The sequence below is a fragment of the Ips typographus genome, linkage group LG1, assembly GCF_016097725.1.
Source record: "Ips typographus isolate SLU linkage group LG1, UJ_Ityp_2.0, whole genome shotgun sequence".
Classification (NCBI taxonomy): Eukaryota; Metazoa; Arthropoda; class Insecta; order Coleoptera; family Curculionidae; genus Ips; species Ips typographus.
The window spans coordinates 30,020,633-30,037,101 of NC_138422.1; the positions used below are offsets into that span (position 1 = coordinate 30,020,633).

The following is a 16,469-nucleotide window of genomic DNA, read 5'->3' on the forward strand; positions in this document are numbered from 1 at the left end:
AAATGATATCAGACGGAGTACCATGTGACCTCTTTTAGTAAAGTCCAGTTAAAATCACATGATCACTTACCACACTTGAAGGGGACAGTTGACAGTGACATGTTTTGTTTGTGCATACTACTGCAAACTGGAAAAATGTATCATAGTAGATAAGAATTGTATTACCAAGGAGAAAGTGGCAAGGAAACTCCTAATTAACTTGAAATATTGACCTGAAAACAGAGAAAACTTTACTAGTTTGCGGCTACAGCCGTCACCAACCAAGATTTCACCACATCAGTAAAAACCAAAAAGTCGTCCTGCTGAGTTGACGGATCCTTTGGGAAAACCTGGAGAAGGATTTTCCATTTTTCCTGCTGAATCTGTTCTCTTGTCTTGGCAAAAATGTGGAAATGCGGTAAACTAGACCCCATAAGTGAACGGGCGGCCCTTTTCGCTGATTTGGTGGATGAAGTGAACCACTCTGACCCTGGTGCCAGACTTTCACCAGCACTGAGAAACAGACTGGAAAAGCATCCTTTTGAGGTCAGAAAAGACATAGTCAATCATGTTAAACAGGGTTGTTCCCCATTGTTTCGCGCTTGCAAAAAAGGCCAACTGGAAATTGTGGAATATCTGATTGTAATGTGTGGTGCAGACATTGAACAGAAAGGCTGTTATGAGGTTGTTGAAGATCACAGTACACATATTGTTACACCTTTATGGTGTGCTGCAGTATCTGGTGAGTACACCTTAATTTTAAGTGACTATGCTTTTACTAAAAACTGATTGACAGGCAAACTGAAAATAGTCCAACTCCTACTTCAAGCTGGAGCAGATATTAACTCTGTATCAGACAGTGGTTCAACTCCTATAAGGTCTGCTTGTTTTATGACTCATTTCGATGTCATTAAATACTTAGTGCAACATGGGGCAGACATAAACAAGCCCAACTATAATGGAGGCACTTGTTTGATTAATTCAGTTCAGAGTGCAAATTTGTGTTATTTTTTGCTTAAAAATGGGGCAGACGTTAACGCCAGAGACATTCAAAACAAAACAGCCCTGCATTATGCCATACAGGAGCATCGTTTGGAAACTACCAAGTTGCTGCTCAAGTTTGGTGCTGATTATAATGCCAAATCTAGGTTAGTAAATCTATTAGTTGATATTGTGGTAAATTGCTGGTTAAGTGGTTATGATTCTACATTTTTTTTTACCTAAAAAAACTTCAACTTTCAATTCTAAGTAAGACTCAGTCAGAGAAAAACTAACTAAATCGGTTTTATCTTGTGATTATACATTTTTACTATTTTTTACAATACCTACTTGTTTATCATACAGTTTTCTCTTCAGAATGATTCAGATTTTTTAAAAGACATATTTCTTATCATTTGTCTCATGTTGACTCTTTCTATTAATTAAATTTTGACTCTCCAAGCTTTAATTTATATGTGTTGTAAGTATATGATTGATGATTTTGCAACAAATTGGGAAAACACCAAATTATGTTATATAAAATGGTTGTATTGAACATTTGAACAAATTTTAATTTCAACATTGACTTTCCTTGAAGTTCCATGACCTATTTACTATTTTAAACATGCATTTGACTATTTGTACCACAAAGTACATTTTTTAATAATTGATTTTGCCAGCATAGCCTTGACCTCCTAAAGTCACTAATGATTTTGGAAAGTATACAAAGAGTGTTGAAGATTTCAGTTTTCTTAGTGCAATTGTACCAAGTTTTCAAGCCTAAATTTGTTGTTTCCTAAGATTACATGACTGTATCACATATTTCGGATAATGTTTTTTTATATAGGGTGTCCTTTATTGAAAAATTTAGCTATTTTCAAGAGTGGGTCAAATTTGATGTTCCAAAAAAAATGTAGGTATTAGACCTAATTATTCTGACACATTAGTAAATTCTTGCTGATAACTTTGGTTGTCTTTAATACCCTGATAGTAAATATACATTATTAAAATACTTACCTTGATACTTGCACATATGAAAGAAAGTAGCAAATAATTCAAAGATGTGTTTGTTACTCAAAAAATCCACTTTCAGACTTGCAAATTGCTTTGATAATTTGCTTATCTTTTTCATCAAAATCCAGTCATCTATTATTTGGGATTTTTGATAAAATGAGATTTACTGATAACGATTTTGGCATCAGGTATGGAGACGATGCTCTGCAAATGGCCTGCCTTAAAGGTGCCACACGAATTTTCGAATATTTAGTGGCAAACATAAACTACCCTCCCGAAAGGGTGGCCGATTCACAGGAACTGATAGGCGCCACCTTTCTTGACGAATACAACGACATTTCGGTGTGTTTGAATTATTGGCGGCAGGCCATCAAAATACGAACAGAACACGGACTGTTGCCCAAACAGCCCCAAATGCCGCTCCAAGAGTGTTATCGTTATCAAAAGGAGTTTGAAACTGAAGAGGAACTGTTGCCTATGGACCTGGACAAGATTAGGACTCAAAGTTTGTTGGTTTCAGAACGAATTTTAGGAACTCACCATAAGGACACGATTTTCAGGTCAGATCAAGGTTAGGTACGTTGGAATGTTGTTCAGTTTGGTTTTTATTGACAGGCTAATGTACCGTGGCGCCTCCTATGCCGACGTGATGCGATATCAAAGGTGCATCGAAATATGGAGGCGGGCGCTTCAATTGCGTACTGAAAAAGACACAATTCTGTACACGGACACGTGTTTCACCGCTTTGGCTTTGATCAAGTTAATGGTGGATTTTAATGAAAAGTCGGTTCAAAACAATATCGATAATGCGGCCCGTCGATTTCACGATATTGTCCAAACCTTCAAATTGTTATGTAGTAACCTCTTGGAGACTAGGGAGCTTTTGATGATTCATCCACAGTTTAAACGACAATTGGATTTTTTTGAAAAAACCGTCAGGTATGTGTTAATTGTATTAAAATATTGTCATTTGTTTTGGGGTTTTTATGATAACAAGTAGCAGTTCTGCATTTAGTGACCAAATTACGCAACATTCTTTTATACGCAGGGTGTTACACAAACAGTCATGTAATAAATGCAAAGATGAGTAGAAAGTGTTCTATACAGGGTGGTCCAAATTGATTGTAACATACTTAAAGCGTGGAAAGTACATAAAAAATAAACTCGAAAGTGTCATATAAACTATGGTCGAAAAGCGCCCCCTAGCAGAGCTAGCAAACCCTAAAATATGTACCCCAAAAAACAGGTTTTTTTTAATTTTAATTCCTAATCAATAAAAACTCAAATAAAATTTGGCAAATTTGTCACCATTTTGAAGTAACAATTTGGAAATTTTTATTTTTTTTCAATATTCCGAACAGAAGCGAATTTTTTTATTTACGCACAAGTTTATAAAAATGACTGTATCTGAAAAACTATGCAAAATGAAAAGAAATGTCAAGACAAACTTTCCTTGGGAAAAAGTATGGGCTATCACATGTGCCACATTAGAATGTCCTAAAATTATAGCTTATAGAAATTTGAAGCTGTCAAACTTTTTGAACGGCTTCCGTAGCTGTACGGATTATTTTCAAAATTTGAAAAAATTTCCAAATAAACATACACAACATAGCAAACATGCATTCCAAATTTCATTTGAGTAACTTTTTTCGTTTAGGAATTAAATTTAAAAAATTGTATTGGTGCCTTACCTTTACAGTTCGCTAGCTCCGCTAGAGGGCACTTTTCGACTATAATTTATATGACACTTTGGAGTTTATTTTTTATGTACTTTCCACTCTTGAATTATCCTACAATCAATTTGGACCACCCTGTATACCATAGACGTTAGATCTGTAGTTTTCGTGTTACAAGCCGTTAAGTTGTTTAGAAAATTATTATTTTTATGATAATTGAAGTGACTGCAAATTATTTCCAATAGTTTTGCTAAGTAAAACAATTTAACGTTTATAAAAAAAAGAGGAGAAAATAATATGCAGGATGTTCCAAAATCGTATGTTTTTGTCTTAGTAGGTACAACATTACCAAAAAAAACTGACAAGGTTTGACAAAAAATCGTTTATAAGAATCTGTTGTGATTTCTTCAATAAGTAAGAAGTAAGATAATCGACTGACTTAAATTGTTCCTTGAATAATAATATTTTCCTATTCCGATCTGTATCTTCAAATGCCCAATGAGATGTGAACATTTTTCTTGCATTGTGATTTGTTTTACAAAAATGCCGTTTTAAAAACTAAGTGAAAGGTATTACAAATATATTGAAAATGTAATACCAGTGCTTGGAAAGTTGACCAGTAACAAAACTTCCAGTTCCAGTTGATTATCCTGTATACGAAATAACGACTAAGGCAGAGTTTTGTCCTCCTATGCATAAGAAACACATTTTATTTAGGGTAATGTCATTAACCCAGGACTGTTATTACAAATCAGAGAAAAAGGGAAAACTTTTATTTTAGTATTTAGCATCTACTCAATCGGGCAGCGTTGTTTAACCAAATGCTAACCGTGAAGCAATCAGCAACGACATTTCTTGAGTACGCACATTACAGTGCTGTAAGATGAAGTAGAGTGGTAAAACAGTAACACTTAGGAAAAATAGTTCACTGGAAGATGGTTATTAAATTTGGCGTTATTTATGATCTATCAGCCGCGTGTTAGTTCTAGAAATATAGAAAATTGTCGCCGTTTGGGAACGTTGTCTTGTACGACGTTCATTTTGTTTCCAGATGTCTTACTCACTTAATCTACTTGATGATTGAGACGGCTCAAACTGCTGCGGACAAGGAATTAGTCGCCGAACTGCTCCGAGGACTAATCAAATCGAACATCAGATGTTTCACGGAGGGCGAGACGATTTTACACTTGTGCGTGTCCCGTCTGAACACGATCCGATCCAGTTATTTCTTGGACGAGGAACCGATCACAATTTTCCCTACCAAGAAAGTGGTGCGGCTGTTGCTCGAGTGTGGCGCCAACGTCAACGCCAAAAACGACAACGGCCATACGCCACTACACGTTGCCGTTATGGCTTACAACTACTCGGCCGATTTGGTCAGGTTGTTGCTGGACCACGGTGCGCATATCGATCAGCCGGACGTGCACGGCCACACGCCCCTCCAAAACCTCACCTTCAACTATACGAATAATTACAGCGTTGCCGAATTGCCGCTCGTCAACTACGTCAGTTTACGGTGTTTGTGCGCTACTCAAATCGTTAAAAGCGGCATTAACTATGGCGGCGGTCAAATACCAAAGACGCTGGAGGCGTTTGTACGATCTCACGAACCGTAATACAGCGTGTTTTGTTTTTGTCAAGTGACAGGGCTTTCTGTTTTGTTGTAAGTTAAGTAAATATACAAGTTTGTCTGTGATATTAAATAGATCAATTAAATGTTGTTATTTAACGTGATTTTGTATTTGAACCTTTCAACTTGTTACTATTATAGGATCATTTGCAATGACCTATTTGATATATGATCACAGGTTTCTTTAATCTGAGAATCACAACAATTTGTGTCAAATGACGTCACGAAGCACGCTCTAAGCGTCATGGTTCACAGCTAATAAGAATTGTACCTATCAGTGCCAATACAAATCAACGTTAACAATTTTCTGTTTCTTTAATTTTATCTTAAACATTTCGCAGTAAATCATTTGTGCCATAACTGTAGGTATACTAATTTAGTAGCAAAACTGCGACATTAGTGCGCCTGGGTGTCATAAACAACAGTCTAAACATCATGGTGATATTTGGCATTATTTATTTAATGGAGTAAATGAACACAAATACCATTATTCTGTCACGTTAGTTTTACCTAAGTGGGAGGTACTTTACTACAAAAAAGATCACGGCACTGACAAATTAAATAATAACATTACTTAGAAACTAATTACATTTTACATTATCACCACAACAAACTAGGCACTTAAGTATTTGCATAGAACATGATGGAAGGAAGCACACTTAAATTTAATAGTAGGTCTCTTTGCGGTACCAACCGTTCGGGTTCTTTCGTATTCTCCATTTTCGAAACTCGTCAAATAGAAAGATGAACAAAGCGAATGGGATAGAGTAGCACCACCTGAAAATTTTCAATTTTTTTATTGATTCAGGTTATAGGGTTGTGATGCTATTTACCATCTAAATAATACTGGGTAAAACTTCAGGTAATACATATGAGGCAGGTAGGTCAGCATGCAGGCTACCACCGTTTCGACCACCAAACTCACATTCAGAACCATATTGCCCATCCCTATAGGATACACAAGATATAGTCATAATATATGCTGGTGCTATAAATTCTATGGTAAACTCAGAAACTATCGTAAGTTATAAATTAGAGGATTCTACACCATTTACACAGGTAGTTTAGAAAATATCACTTGGATTTTAGAAAATATAAGCTGCATCTCAGAACTTAAAAATTGTATTTCAGTATCGTAAATTTGATTTTAGAAAGCGTGAGTTGGATTTCAGATTAGTTTCTTGTATTTCAGAAAAGGTCTGTTGGATATTAGAATAGTTATTTTAATTTCAGAATTTGTTACGTGTATTTTAAAAAAAGTTATTTCAATTTCAGAATTGTATTATGTTTCTGTGTGTTTCTTAGTCCATTTTTTAATTTAATATCAGCGACTTGTTCTATATGTAGTAACAATTACGAGTTACAAAACGCCAATAATAACAACTTTGTCAATGAATACAAAATTTACATACAAACTGGCATATCTTCATTTGCTAAAACTTTTAATAAGTTTGTAACAATGACAGCACAATTACCTTTCACAAATGTTAGTATGAAGATTTCTGATATACAACTTTAATTTTCCAAATTACAAATAATCGTGTCAAAAATCCGACTAATCTTTTCTGAAATTCAAGAAACTATTCTAAAATACAATTTACAATTTCTAAAATCAAAGTTATTATTCTAATATTGAATGTACCGTTTCCGAAATACAAGTGATGTTTCTAAAATCCATCACACGGTTTCTAAAATTCAACTGATGCTTTCTAAATTACATATGTAAATGGTGTAGTGTTGGTCTGTTAAAGCTAAATAAAAAGTTGAAAATAAGGAGATTGATAATAAGTCAACGGACATTTGGCTTTATTTAGAGTTCTTTGAAAATGAAAATTGTTGCTTCTTTATCCAATTGTAACAGTTTTAAATATCTTTAAAAAAGTCGAATGATATTGAAAACTCATAGTCTACAACAACCCTCAAATTTGTAAAATCTTGTTTTTTTTAAATCTGATTTTCTATCAATACAAGTTTGAAACAAAACCAAAAGCCAATTTTTATTCATAAATACCTTGTTTGAAGATTGAGTTGATTCGAGTTTTGCATACGACCAAGTCCAGCCACTGGGTCACCACTACCGAGATCATAAAAGCAGTGTAACAAGTGTACTCCAGCTCTTTGCGATGCTGGTAAGTCCACTCTTGTCCGTAATGGTCTTTGAGGTCGTTTATGTGAGGTGAATCCCATTGGGAACGAAGGCCTACACTATCAATTAATAATGAAGAAGGTTTGTTTGAGCCAAAACTCACCAAACAAATCACTGGGCATAAATCCATGTTCGGCCATAATGGCGAAATAAACAAAGAACCCGCCCATCGCCTCCACCATTCCGATATGTCCGTAGGCCAGGAAATACAACTTTCTGGTGACCAGTTTGTCTTTGCGCGGATTTCTGGGCGGACGTAGCATAATGTCGCTTTCCGCCCGTTCGTAAGCCAAACTGATGGCGGGCAGCATGTCGGTCAGTAAATCGATGCAGAGAATGGCCATCACGCCCAATGGAAGAGGAATGTTCATCAGGACAAAGGCAAGGAAAGGTAGAATTTCTGGAACGTTAGACGCCAACGTGTAGGCTATGGATTTTTTCAGATTGTCAAAGATGCGACGGCCTTCTTCCACTCCGGTGATAATAGAGGCGAAGTTGTCGTCCAGCAGAATCATGTCGGCCGACTGTTGAGATACTTCAGACCCGGAAATCCCCATGGCAATGCCTATATCCGCTTTTTTAAGTGCAGGGGCGTCGTTGACACCATCACCAGTTACTGCCACTGAAACAGCACTTATGACTGATGCATAAAAGAGGTAATTAAACACTTTGTACCAATTTCTCCCAAACGTTGACAGCCTTCCACTATGTGAAGCTTCTGGGTGGGGGATGTCCGAGCAAAGACAATCTCCTTGAAGCTGTACAAGACTCGGTCCAGTTCGTCATTGTTCATGTCTCTTAAAGCGGAGCCGTGGATCACTATTGCTTTGTCTTTTAAGTTAGGCGGGAGTGTTTCGATTATGTTGATATTGAACGCGTCGATGACCTCTTCGTACGAAATTATACCCACTTCTCTGGCTATTGCCTTGGCCGTGATCTAGTTAAGTGGGTGATCAAGTCATTTATACCTTTATTTTTTTCAATAGAACTTACAGGATGGTCACCTGTAACCATGACCACACGAATACCAGCACTTCTGCATCGTTCCACTGCATCAGGAACCTAAGTCATCATCAGAGTTCTCTTAATCATTCTATAGTCAATATACAATGTAATCACCTGTGGTCTGGGAGGGTCAATAAGGCTCATAAACCCGACGAATCTTAGATCTTTCCGAGGAAAGTTGGCTGGTTCCGCGCAGAATTTAAAGTCTTTATTGTAAGTGCTGTCCAGGACCAAATCTGCAAAGCCCAATACTCTTTCACCCTTTTCCGCCAATTCCGTACAGGCACGGTCGCATGTTTCTCTCATTTCGTCGGTCATCTCTTTCGTACCGTCGTCAGTACAAATCGTGGAGCACCTGTAAATATGTGATTTAAACTTGTAAATTATGGTACATTGGTTACAAACCTAGCGAGAATACGTTCTGGAGCACCTTTCATCACCAGGAGGCAGTAACCATCCTCCATTGCATGGATGCTGATCTAAAATCACACCTTTTTACTGTACAAGTCAACTGGGTCACTCCCTTAAAAATTTACCTGATATTTGGTGGTTGAACTAAAAGGAATTTCCAGGATTTTAGGATTTTTCTGTCTGAACTGGGCAGGGCCTCCATGCACCTTACTCAGTTCAACGAATTTCAAAATGGCTTCCTCGGACGCATCTCCTCGCACTTTTCTGGCTTGTACCGGTAACTGGTCTTCGCCCTGCAGGAACTCCGCGCGATTACATAACGTGGCGCAACGCATCAAAGTCTGGAAGCCTTCCAATTGCATGTAGTCCTTGGCGTCGGTTTGTTCTGGGGTGCTATCTGCACAAGACACGTGATTGTCGCACCAAAAATGACACACCGTCATTTTGTTCTGCGTCAATGTGCCGGTCTTATCCGAACAAATAATGGAGGTGGACCCTAAAGTCTCCACCGCCTCCAAGTTTTTCACTAGGCAATTTTTGGCCGCCATTCGTTTGGCGGTTACCGAAAGACACACGGTGACGGTTGCCAGAAGACCTTCTGGTACGTTGGCCACGATAATACCAATCAGAAAAAGTGATGCTTCAATCCAGGAGTAATTCATGGCGAGGGCGGCGCTACCAAACACCACGCCCAGAAAACACGCCCACACCGAGATGATCTTCATAAAATGTTCCAGTTCACGGGCGATGGGCGTTTTGTTGGGCTGTAGACGGGCGGTTAAACCGGCAATACGACCCATTACGGTTTGGTCCCCGGTGGCCACCACGATTCCTTTGGCCGTTCCTTCTACCGCGTTAGTGGAGAAAAAGGCAAAGTTTTTAGTTTCTAGAAGGTTCTCGTTGGTGCAATCCACGCCTCTTGGTTGAGGTTCCGATTCTCCTGTCAAAGCTGAGTTATCCACCTTTAAATCAAATACTTGTTTAAGATGAACAGTCGTTGGTATAATATACAAGATGTTTCATCTCAAAGGAATCACCTCTAATACATATTTCTTATAAATCAATTTAACATTTCAGGTTGTTGTTAAGTAAAATGTTTTTGAATTGTTTATGCAAGAAGGATAAGAAATAGTGTGTAGCCTGCCCGTTCTCCTTACCTGACCCCTCTGGACTATTTCCTGTGGGCAAATCTAAACTTCTGACAGTTACTGAACCAAATTTCAGGATATGTAATCAAGAAGTTCTAGTACTAAAGACAGTGATTTGAAACTTTACAAATTATAATTTTTATTATTTTCTTAAGTAATTGTATTAATTGAATGAACATTTCAGAGAGCCATGGAAATTTCAAAATTATTCATACGAAATCCACGGTGAAAAGAGATGACTATTGCATTACAATGCCTTCGACAAAATAATAGAAGAATAGCTTCATAACTGGATCTAAGTCAGTTTGGAGAGGATGTATACTTAAACAGGTGATTAAGACATTCTACTTTTTTATCCATCTTTGTTGAGAGCATTGATTTGCTTGTTCTGTTCTTTTCACTGACTTTGTTTTTTTGTGTTCCATATCATATAATATGTTTGGAATAATTCCTTAATCTGTGAAGTAAATTTATTTGCAGAAGGGCTGTTATTACTATTAACATTTTAGAAATTAACCATTGACCATTGTCAGAGTTGAATAGAGTAAATGTAGTAACTATTATACATATTTGTGATTGTTCAATAGTGCAAACGTTTGGTCAAATATCCATTTTGTTTACAAGTTCATCCGCAAAAACCATTCGAATATAAATATAAACAGAAACAGCTGCCCGCAATAAACAATCTTTAACGAGCGAAGAGTAATTACGACAATAAATCGACCCTGTAAACATAAAAACATCCTTCCTACCTTAAATCCTTGCGATTGGATAATCCGAATATCGGCCGGAATACGATCGCCAAATTTCATATCCACCAAATCGCCCACCACCAGCTCTTTGGAAACAACGGTCATGGTTTCGCCGCCTCGGATCACCGTAGCTTTGGGCGGCACCATATTGGCGAAAGACTCCATAATCTATTTCAAACAGCAGCTAGAGTGCGATTAATGGTGAATAAATGACCATCAGACAGACCTTTTGACTTTTGTGCTCCTGGAAGAACATAAAACATCCAGTAACTACGACCACCACCACCAAAACGATGCCCAGGATCAAATTGTCTGTGTCCATTTCGTCTTGGGACAGTTTCCGTATCAAGCATGCTGCAAAACATAGAGCGGCACCGATCCAGAGCAACAGGGAAAACCCTAAAACAGATTGAGATTGAGTTTACGCCCCAAGTTTTTCAATTCACTTTAGTGAAAAAAGCATTTTTATGATTAAGACCCGCGATTTGTATACTAATTACGAGTGAATCAAGCGTTTTTGGCCGACGTCCAACCGATCGATTTGCACGCAAACTATTCGACCCGTATAATTTAAGATCGACGTTTTTATCAATCCATTTGCTGAGAGCATTTATACATTTTTACAGTCGGTTCGAAGGACCTGGAATGTGCTTTTAAATGTAAATTAATATGAAACTCTGACTGTATGGAACTATCGTTTATAAAGGATATAAAAACCGAAAAATAGTCACTAAATCAGTGGGAAGAACTAAATTACTCTCATAACTCTAAAAGAAGGAAATATTTAAAAAAATACACCTTGAAACAAAGTATACAGGGTGTTTCCAAAATATATTAGGATCTTATGAAGTTCACCTTGGAAATAACTTCAGAATTAATGTATTTATTAAATTTTAATGTTATGGAAGATGAACTAACATTTGAAATTGGAAGTTTAAGAAAGACAGTATAAAATCAGAATGTAAAGTTATAAAACGAATCATTCTCGAGATTTTATCGATTATTCTCAAAGAAACTACAAATTGAACACCTTGTATATTTTTGCAATTTTAGAGAAATCTTAAAATTTCCTGTTTAACGTGAATAAGCACCTACGCACGTCAACAATTTGTTTGAAAATAATATAATAAGATCTTCTTTCTAATCACCAGATTAGTTAATTTTCAGTAAAGACTACGACAGTTTACAGGGTGTCAATTATTATAAATTACTACTCAGATACTTAATATTGATCGTACTGTAAAGTTTCAATAATCTTTTCTAAAAAAAAATTAACTATAACTGTCATTTATTAGTTTTTTTCAAGAAAACGCTTTATATATTTTTAGTCGATTTTTTCTGCTGAAATCACATAATAAGAGACGTTTTTTTCAAAACTCAACAAAAATAACTAAAGTTATACATGGAATTATACTTTTTTTGAGGTTTTATATTCATTTTAGCATTCTCAATGCAGCAAAACTGAACAAAATCAAGAATTTCTACAAACTGTTTTGTGCAGTTTTTATAAAACGGTCTCCTCAAATATACAAGTATGAAAATTTAAAAATTGGTTATAGGAATTCCTTGATAAGAAAAGAAAATTATTGCAAATCAACGCATCAAATTAGACAAAGATGAAGATATACTTTGTAAGTGACATATATGAGTCAAAACGTATGTTATTCAACAGTTGGACACGTGACCGCTTCATCAGAAAGTCTAATTAAAATCTTGTGATCAACTGTCATATGACAACACATCCGTTTTGGCACACTGTCAAATGTTTATCTCCATCTTTGTCGAGAGCATTGATTCCTATGTATAAATTTGTAATTTCTATATTCTGTATAGAGTTAGAGGTTTTTTCTAAAGAAATATAGTGATTTTTTTTTTACATTGGATAGGAAGAACTAATGTCATTGCTGGGGCTCGCAACTGTCCAGATCTGACACCTTTTGACACGTTTACACACACAAGCCTATAGGGCGTTCCATTTAAGAAATCTTTTCAAGTTCAAAAATTGATATTTGATGTCATGTTTTATTTTTAAGGTCAATTTAATTTTGATAATAAATCCTTCTGTACAGAATGTCCATTTTTCGTTGAGAAAGCTTAACTGGACTTCAAAAATTGGACCATCTAACTAACTAGAATATTTTTACAGTTTTATGTTTAAAATCTAGATATTTCTATATATTATGTGTATAGTTAGACACATTTTTTGTGAAACACGCTGTTCGATGGACCAAAATGAGTATACTTACCGTGCGTCAAAGTTTTGATGAACTTGATGTATTCGGGTGTTTTGTGTGAGGGAGTTAACACGTTGGGACCGGTCTTGGCCAGTACGGCCGCGGCCTGCTCTACGGTTAGGCCTTTGTCCCGATCGGTGTTGAGTCTTCTGCATATTTCGCCTGCAACGGAATCCGATCGTTTTTAAAGTAAAATTCGGGACACACACGACTAAAAATAGAAGATTATTTAGACCGTTACTTGAAATTCTCAAAAAGTTGGTTTTTGTGAATTGCGTTGCGATGACGTAATTGGCACGTCACTAACTGTGTGACGTTGTTGTCACATTTCATTTACACACGTTGGCGTTGCCGGCAGATGTTTGAGCGTCTACTTAAGGTTTTTGCCAAAACTTTTTTAATAGTTTTTTAGTTTTTCATAAATCAATGATAAAGTAACGTTTTTTTTGGAATGTTGATGTAAGTACCTAAAAACGGAACCCATTAAGGTTGGACGCGTGTCTGTTATTGCTCAGCACTTCTACTGTTTATTTAACAAGGCAGGAAATTCGGTTAGTTGAATTTTGAAATATCGACGGCCTCGATTTATATTGACTTTAACCTCGTCTTAATTGGTAAAGTCTTGTCTCCGTTGCCGTTTAGTCAAGTAGCCAAATGAACATTTTATGAATGAAAGTTTCAAGGAAACTCGAATGTTTTGACGGCCAATAAATACTAATAGGATATTATGTGTGAGTTTGGTTAAAAATAACCTTGGCGTTCAAGTGCGCTAGTAACAGACTGATGGGTTATTTGTCCTCCACCACTAAGTCCATCAGCTTAAACTCACCCAAAGGAACCGTATGATCATCGGTGATAACCTCTCTCCTAAAGTTTTCTAATCGAACCAAGGAAATCTCTTTTCTGCTTAGAGATTTCCTGCGCTCCACCTTCTTCTTGAAGAACGGCATGTCCAAACCAAAACACAATACACTAAATCAGAAAAATCACACGGACACGAGACGCAACATGTTAAAAACACACTCGAATGGCCCCATTCCTTATTAATTCTTGCGAAATAAGTTTTTTTCGGATCTAAAAATATGAGTAAAGGGGGCGCACGTCAGTTCGCACCGACTCGAACTGGAAAATGGTGGGTATTTTCAGAACAAGTTTTTAGGAAAATGCGCGTCCGGAAAGCCGGAATTTCCCGACTCGCCTTCGTTCCCGTACGCGATCTTCACTGATCAATTTTTTTCTAATAATAATTTTCGTTTCCAGCCCCCCTCTATCTCTTTTCCAGGTTTTTTTCCCCCTCGCGCGCGTTATCTTCCGTGTGCACCAACAGCCCACCTAAATGACGATCGGTTCGGGCAAATACTATGATCAAATATTGCCACACGTTGCCGTTTATTTGGCTTATTAACAGTTCGCGAGGCTGTTTAGCACCTGTAAAAACGGTGTAATGTTAATATGGGTGCGAAAACGTCATTATTGAAAAGATTTTTCCAAAATGGTTAACTATATCACGTTATTGATGGTTACATCACATATATTAGGTTGTAAGACAATTCAGGAAAGATCACTTGTAAATTGAAACGTATAGTAATTTTTAATGCTCAAAATGATTCCGTCATAAAAAATGTGGGTTTCTATTTAAAAAACTTGAAATTTTTCATTTTTTTTAGTGGCAAGTTTATGATTTTTTTTTGACGACCCTGTATACAAATGAGTCATTACGCACCCTCAGTTTAATAAAACGATCCTTTATTTACAATAACCCAAAGTTTCATTGCAAAATTAAATACGCTTTTGACAGGGTACAAAAAGATGTTGAGCGTTGCAACTGTCACTTTTTTGGAAAAACATCAAATATTTCGAAAACGGCTAGAGATAGGCATAGGGCATTGTACACAAAAGTTGGTCAGAATTTTGTGAGGAATCCAAATATGTAATAATATATTCTTTTTAAAATAAGAAAGTTGTGATCGACTTCCGGTATAAACGGAAGTGCAACCATCTTGAAAATATTTTAGTTAGATTGGGCATGCCCACATCAGTATCCTGCCAAATTTTCAAAACTCTCCTATTTATACTTTTTCCAATATCAATCGATGTCTTTCGTCGTGGGACACCCTGTATACAGAGTGTAAATCTGATCATTTGTTTTTTTGAATTTGGTCTCGTTTTTAATATCATTGTTGCATTGTTACCAACATACCACTTATGAAAAAACGTTTTATACAGTTATGTGACATGCTGATCAGATGTATATACAGAGTGAGCCACAAGATGGATTGAACAGTTTGGCAGCTATTTAGTAGTTTTTAAGAATTTTTTTTTTTTGATTGAAGGCTGAAAATGTGCTCCTTGAACTGTCTGACAATGAGCTAAATCAAATTAAAAAATTCAATGACGTTTTTGTAACACGTTACAAGGTTGCATTCATCCATAATAGTTCTTCTTCTTAAATCATCTTAAATTGTCGCTTTAAGTAACTATAGAAAATAATCTAGAAGCGTCAAATCTGTTGATCTAGGCGGCCATTCTATTGCTCCCCTATTGCCACGGCATTTGTTTATTAATTAAATAGTCAAAACAGTTTAAGTTCACAAGTAATGCGATCAAAATGAAAGAGTGAATCAGAAAATGTCATTGAAACATACAGGTGTGGTAAATCCAAAACCGTGTAACTGACAGAGAAACGTAGATAATTGCATGCGCGGGACAAAGACAGTAAACGAAAAAAATATCAAGTAGGCCATATTTTTAGCGCGCTGTTGCCAAAATCCAGCACCGTCGACAAAATTAATTACTATACTTGGCGTTTGACAACAGCGCGCTGAAAATATGGCATACTTGATATTTTTTTCGTTTACTGTCTTTGTCCCGCGCATGCAATTATCTACGTTTCTCTGTCAGTTACACGGTTTTCCTATGGTCGGTTTTGGATTTACCACACCTGTATAATCATTCTATAAGGAAAACATCTTGTGACTCACCGTGTATATCCCTGAACGTCACATAACGGTATAAAACGTCAAAAACGTTTTTCCATAAGTTGTATTACTTTTAACACACAGTTTATTAGAAGCTACTCTTTATCCATCATAAACTATCTGTGTGTCTTTATTTTTTCACATTACTGCATATCTTTTTGTCGAATGAACCTGTAATATACAGGGTGTATTGAAAATGGTGCCCAATATAAGATCTTTAGTTACGTCGTGGGAAACCACACTGTATGCTCCACACAAATGTATAAAATAAAATATCACTACCTTTAGGGCCCATTGCACTGACATGGTAAGTTTTAATTTGACTGTGACATTATGCACATGTCCTGTCACAGTCAAATCCCATCTTAGTTGAAACCTATGATTTCCTTAAATATGTTAGTGTAATTTGTCATTAACCAGAGTTATGATTTTTGAAACATAAGTTTGGATTATTTGAATTTATTTAGGTAATGAAAAGTGATACAAACCCACTTTCTATTAGAGGCTAATTCGGCTCT

The 16,469-nt window shown here is 36.4% G+C and overlaps 2 protein-coding genes and 2 long non-coding RNA genes across 4 annotated transcripts in view; 3 read left to right on the forward strand and 1 right to left on the reverse strand.

Annotated features, from left to right (window-relative positions):
• Positions 1 to 16,469, forward strand: part of LOC145727869 (uncharacterized) — a 100,836-nt gene that overhangs the window by 26,177 nt on the left and 58,190 nt on the right. The window lies entirely within an intron of this gene.
• Positions 101 to 5,381, forward strand: m-cup (ankyrin repeat protein mann-cup). The gene is made up of 5 exons (XM_081977149.1): positions 101 to 721; positions 776 to 1,127; positions 2,160 to 2,531; positions 2,587 to 2,910; positions 4,699 to 5,381. The coding sequence occupies exons 1-5, from the start codon at positions 385 to 387 to the stop codon at positions 5,261 to 5,263; spliced, it is 1,950 nt and encodes a 649-aa protein (XP_081833275.1). The 5' UTR covers positions 101 to 384; the 3' UTR covers positions 5,264 to 5,381.
• Positions 5,711 to 14,257, reverse strand: LOC145727461 (sodium/potassium-transporting ATPase subunit alpha-like). Its single transcript, XM_081977031.1, has 13 exons — positions 13,803 to 14,257; positions 12,986 to 13,135; positions 10,966 to 11,138; positions 10,740 to 10,907; positions 8,965 to 9,801; positions 8,834 to 8,907; positions 8,543 to 8,783; positions 8,417 to 8,485; positions 8,099 to 8,360; positions 7,527 to 8,045; positions 7,289 to 7,477; positions 6,111 to 6,225; positions 5,711 to 6,054 (listed from the first exon to the last, which is right to left on the reverse strand). The coding sequence occupies exons 1-13, from the start codon at positions 13,921 to 13,923 to the stop codon at positions 5,943 to 5,945; spliced, it is 3,030 nt and encodes a 1,009-aa protein (XP_081833157.1). The 5' UTR covers positions 13,924 to 14,257; the 3' UTR covers positions 5,711 to 5,942.
• Positions 7,938 to 10,552, forward strand: LOC145727930 (uncharacterized). The gene is made up of 2 exons (XR_014177959.1): positions 7,938 to 8,079; positions 10,172 to 10,552. It is a non-coding gene; the product is annotated as an uncharacterized LOC145727930 (long non-coding RNA).

What these genes read in the sequence shown, in the direction of transcription:
- m-cup (XM_081977149.1), top strand. Translation starts at nt 385, where the DNA reads ATGTGGAAATGCGGTAAACTAGACCCCATAAGTGAACGGGCGGCCCTT. An exon ending in ATGGTGTGCTGCAGTATCTG is followed by an intron (nt 722 to 775) that starts GTGAGTACACCT and finishes ACTGATTGACAG; the next exon opens with GCAAACTGAAAATAGTCCAA. An exon ending in TTTTTTGAAAAAACCGTCAG is followed by an intron (nt 2,911 to 4,698) that starts GTATGTGTTAAT and finishes TTTTGTTTCCAG; the next exon opens with ATGTCTTACTCACTTAATCT.
- LOC145727461 (XM_081977031.1), bottom strand. Translation starts at nt 13,923, where the DNA reads ATGCCGTTCTTCAAGAAGAAGGTGGAGCGCAGGAAATCTCTAAGCAGA. An exon ending in AGGAGCACAAAAGTCAAAAG is followed by an intron (nt 10,908 to 10,965) that starts GTCTGTCTGATG and finishes TGTTTGAAATAG; the next exon opens with ATTATGGAGTCTTTCGCCAA. An exon ending in CAACTCAATCTTCAAACAAG is followed by an intron (nt 6,226 to 7,288) that starts GTATTTATGAAT and finishes TGTATCCTATAG; the next exon opens with GGATGGGCAATATGGTTCTG.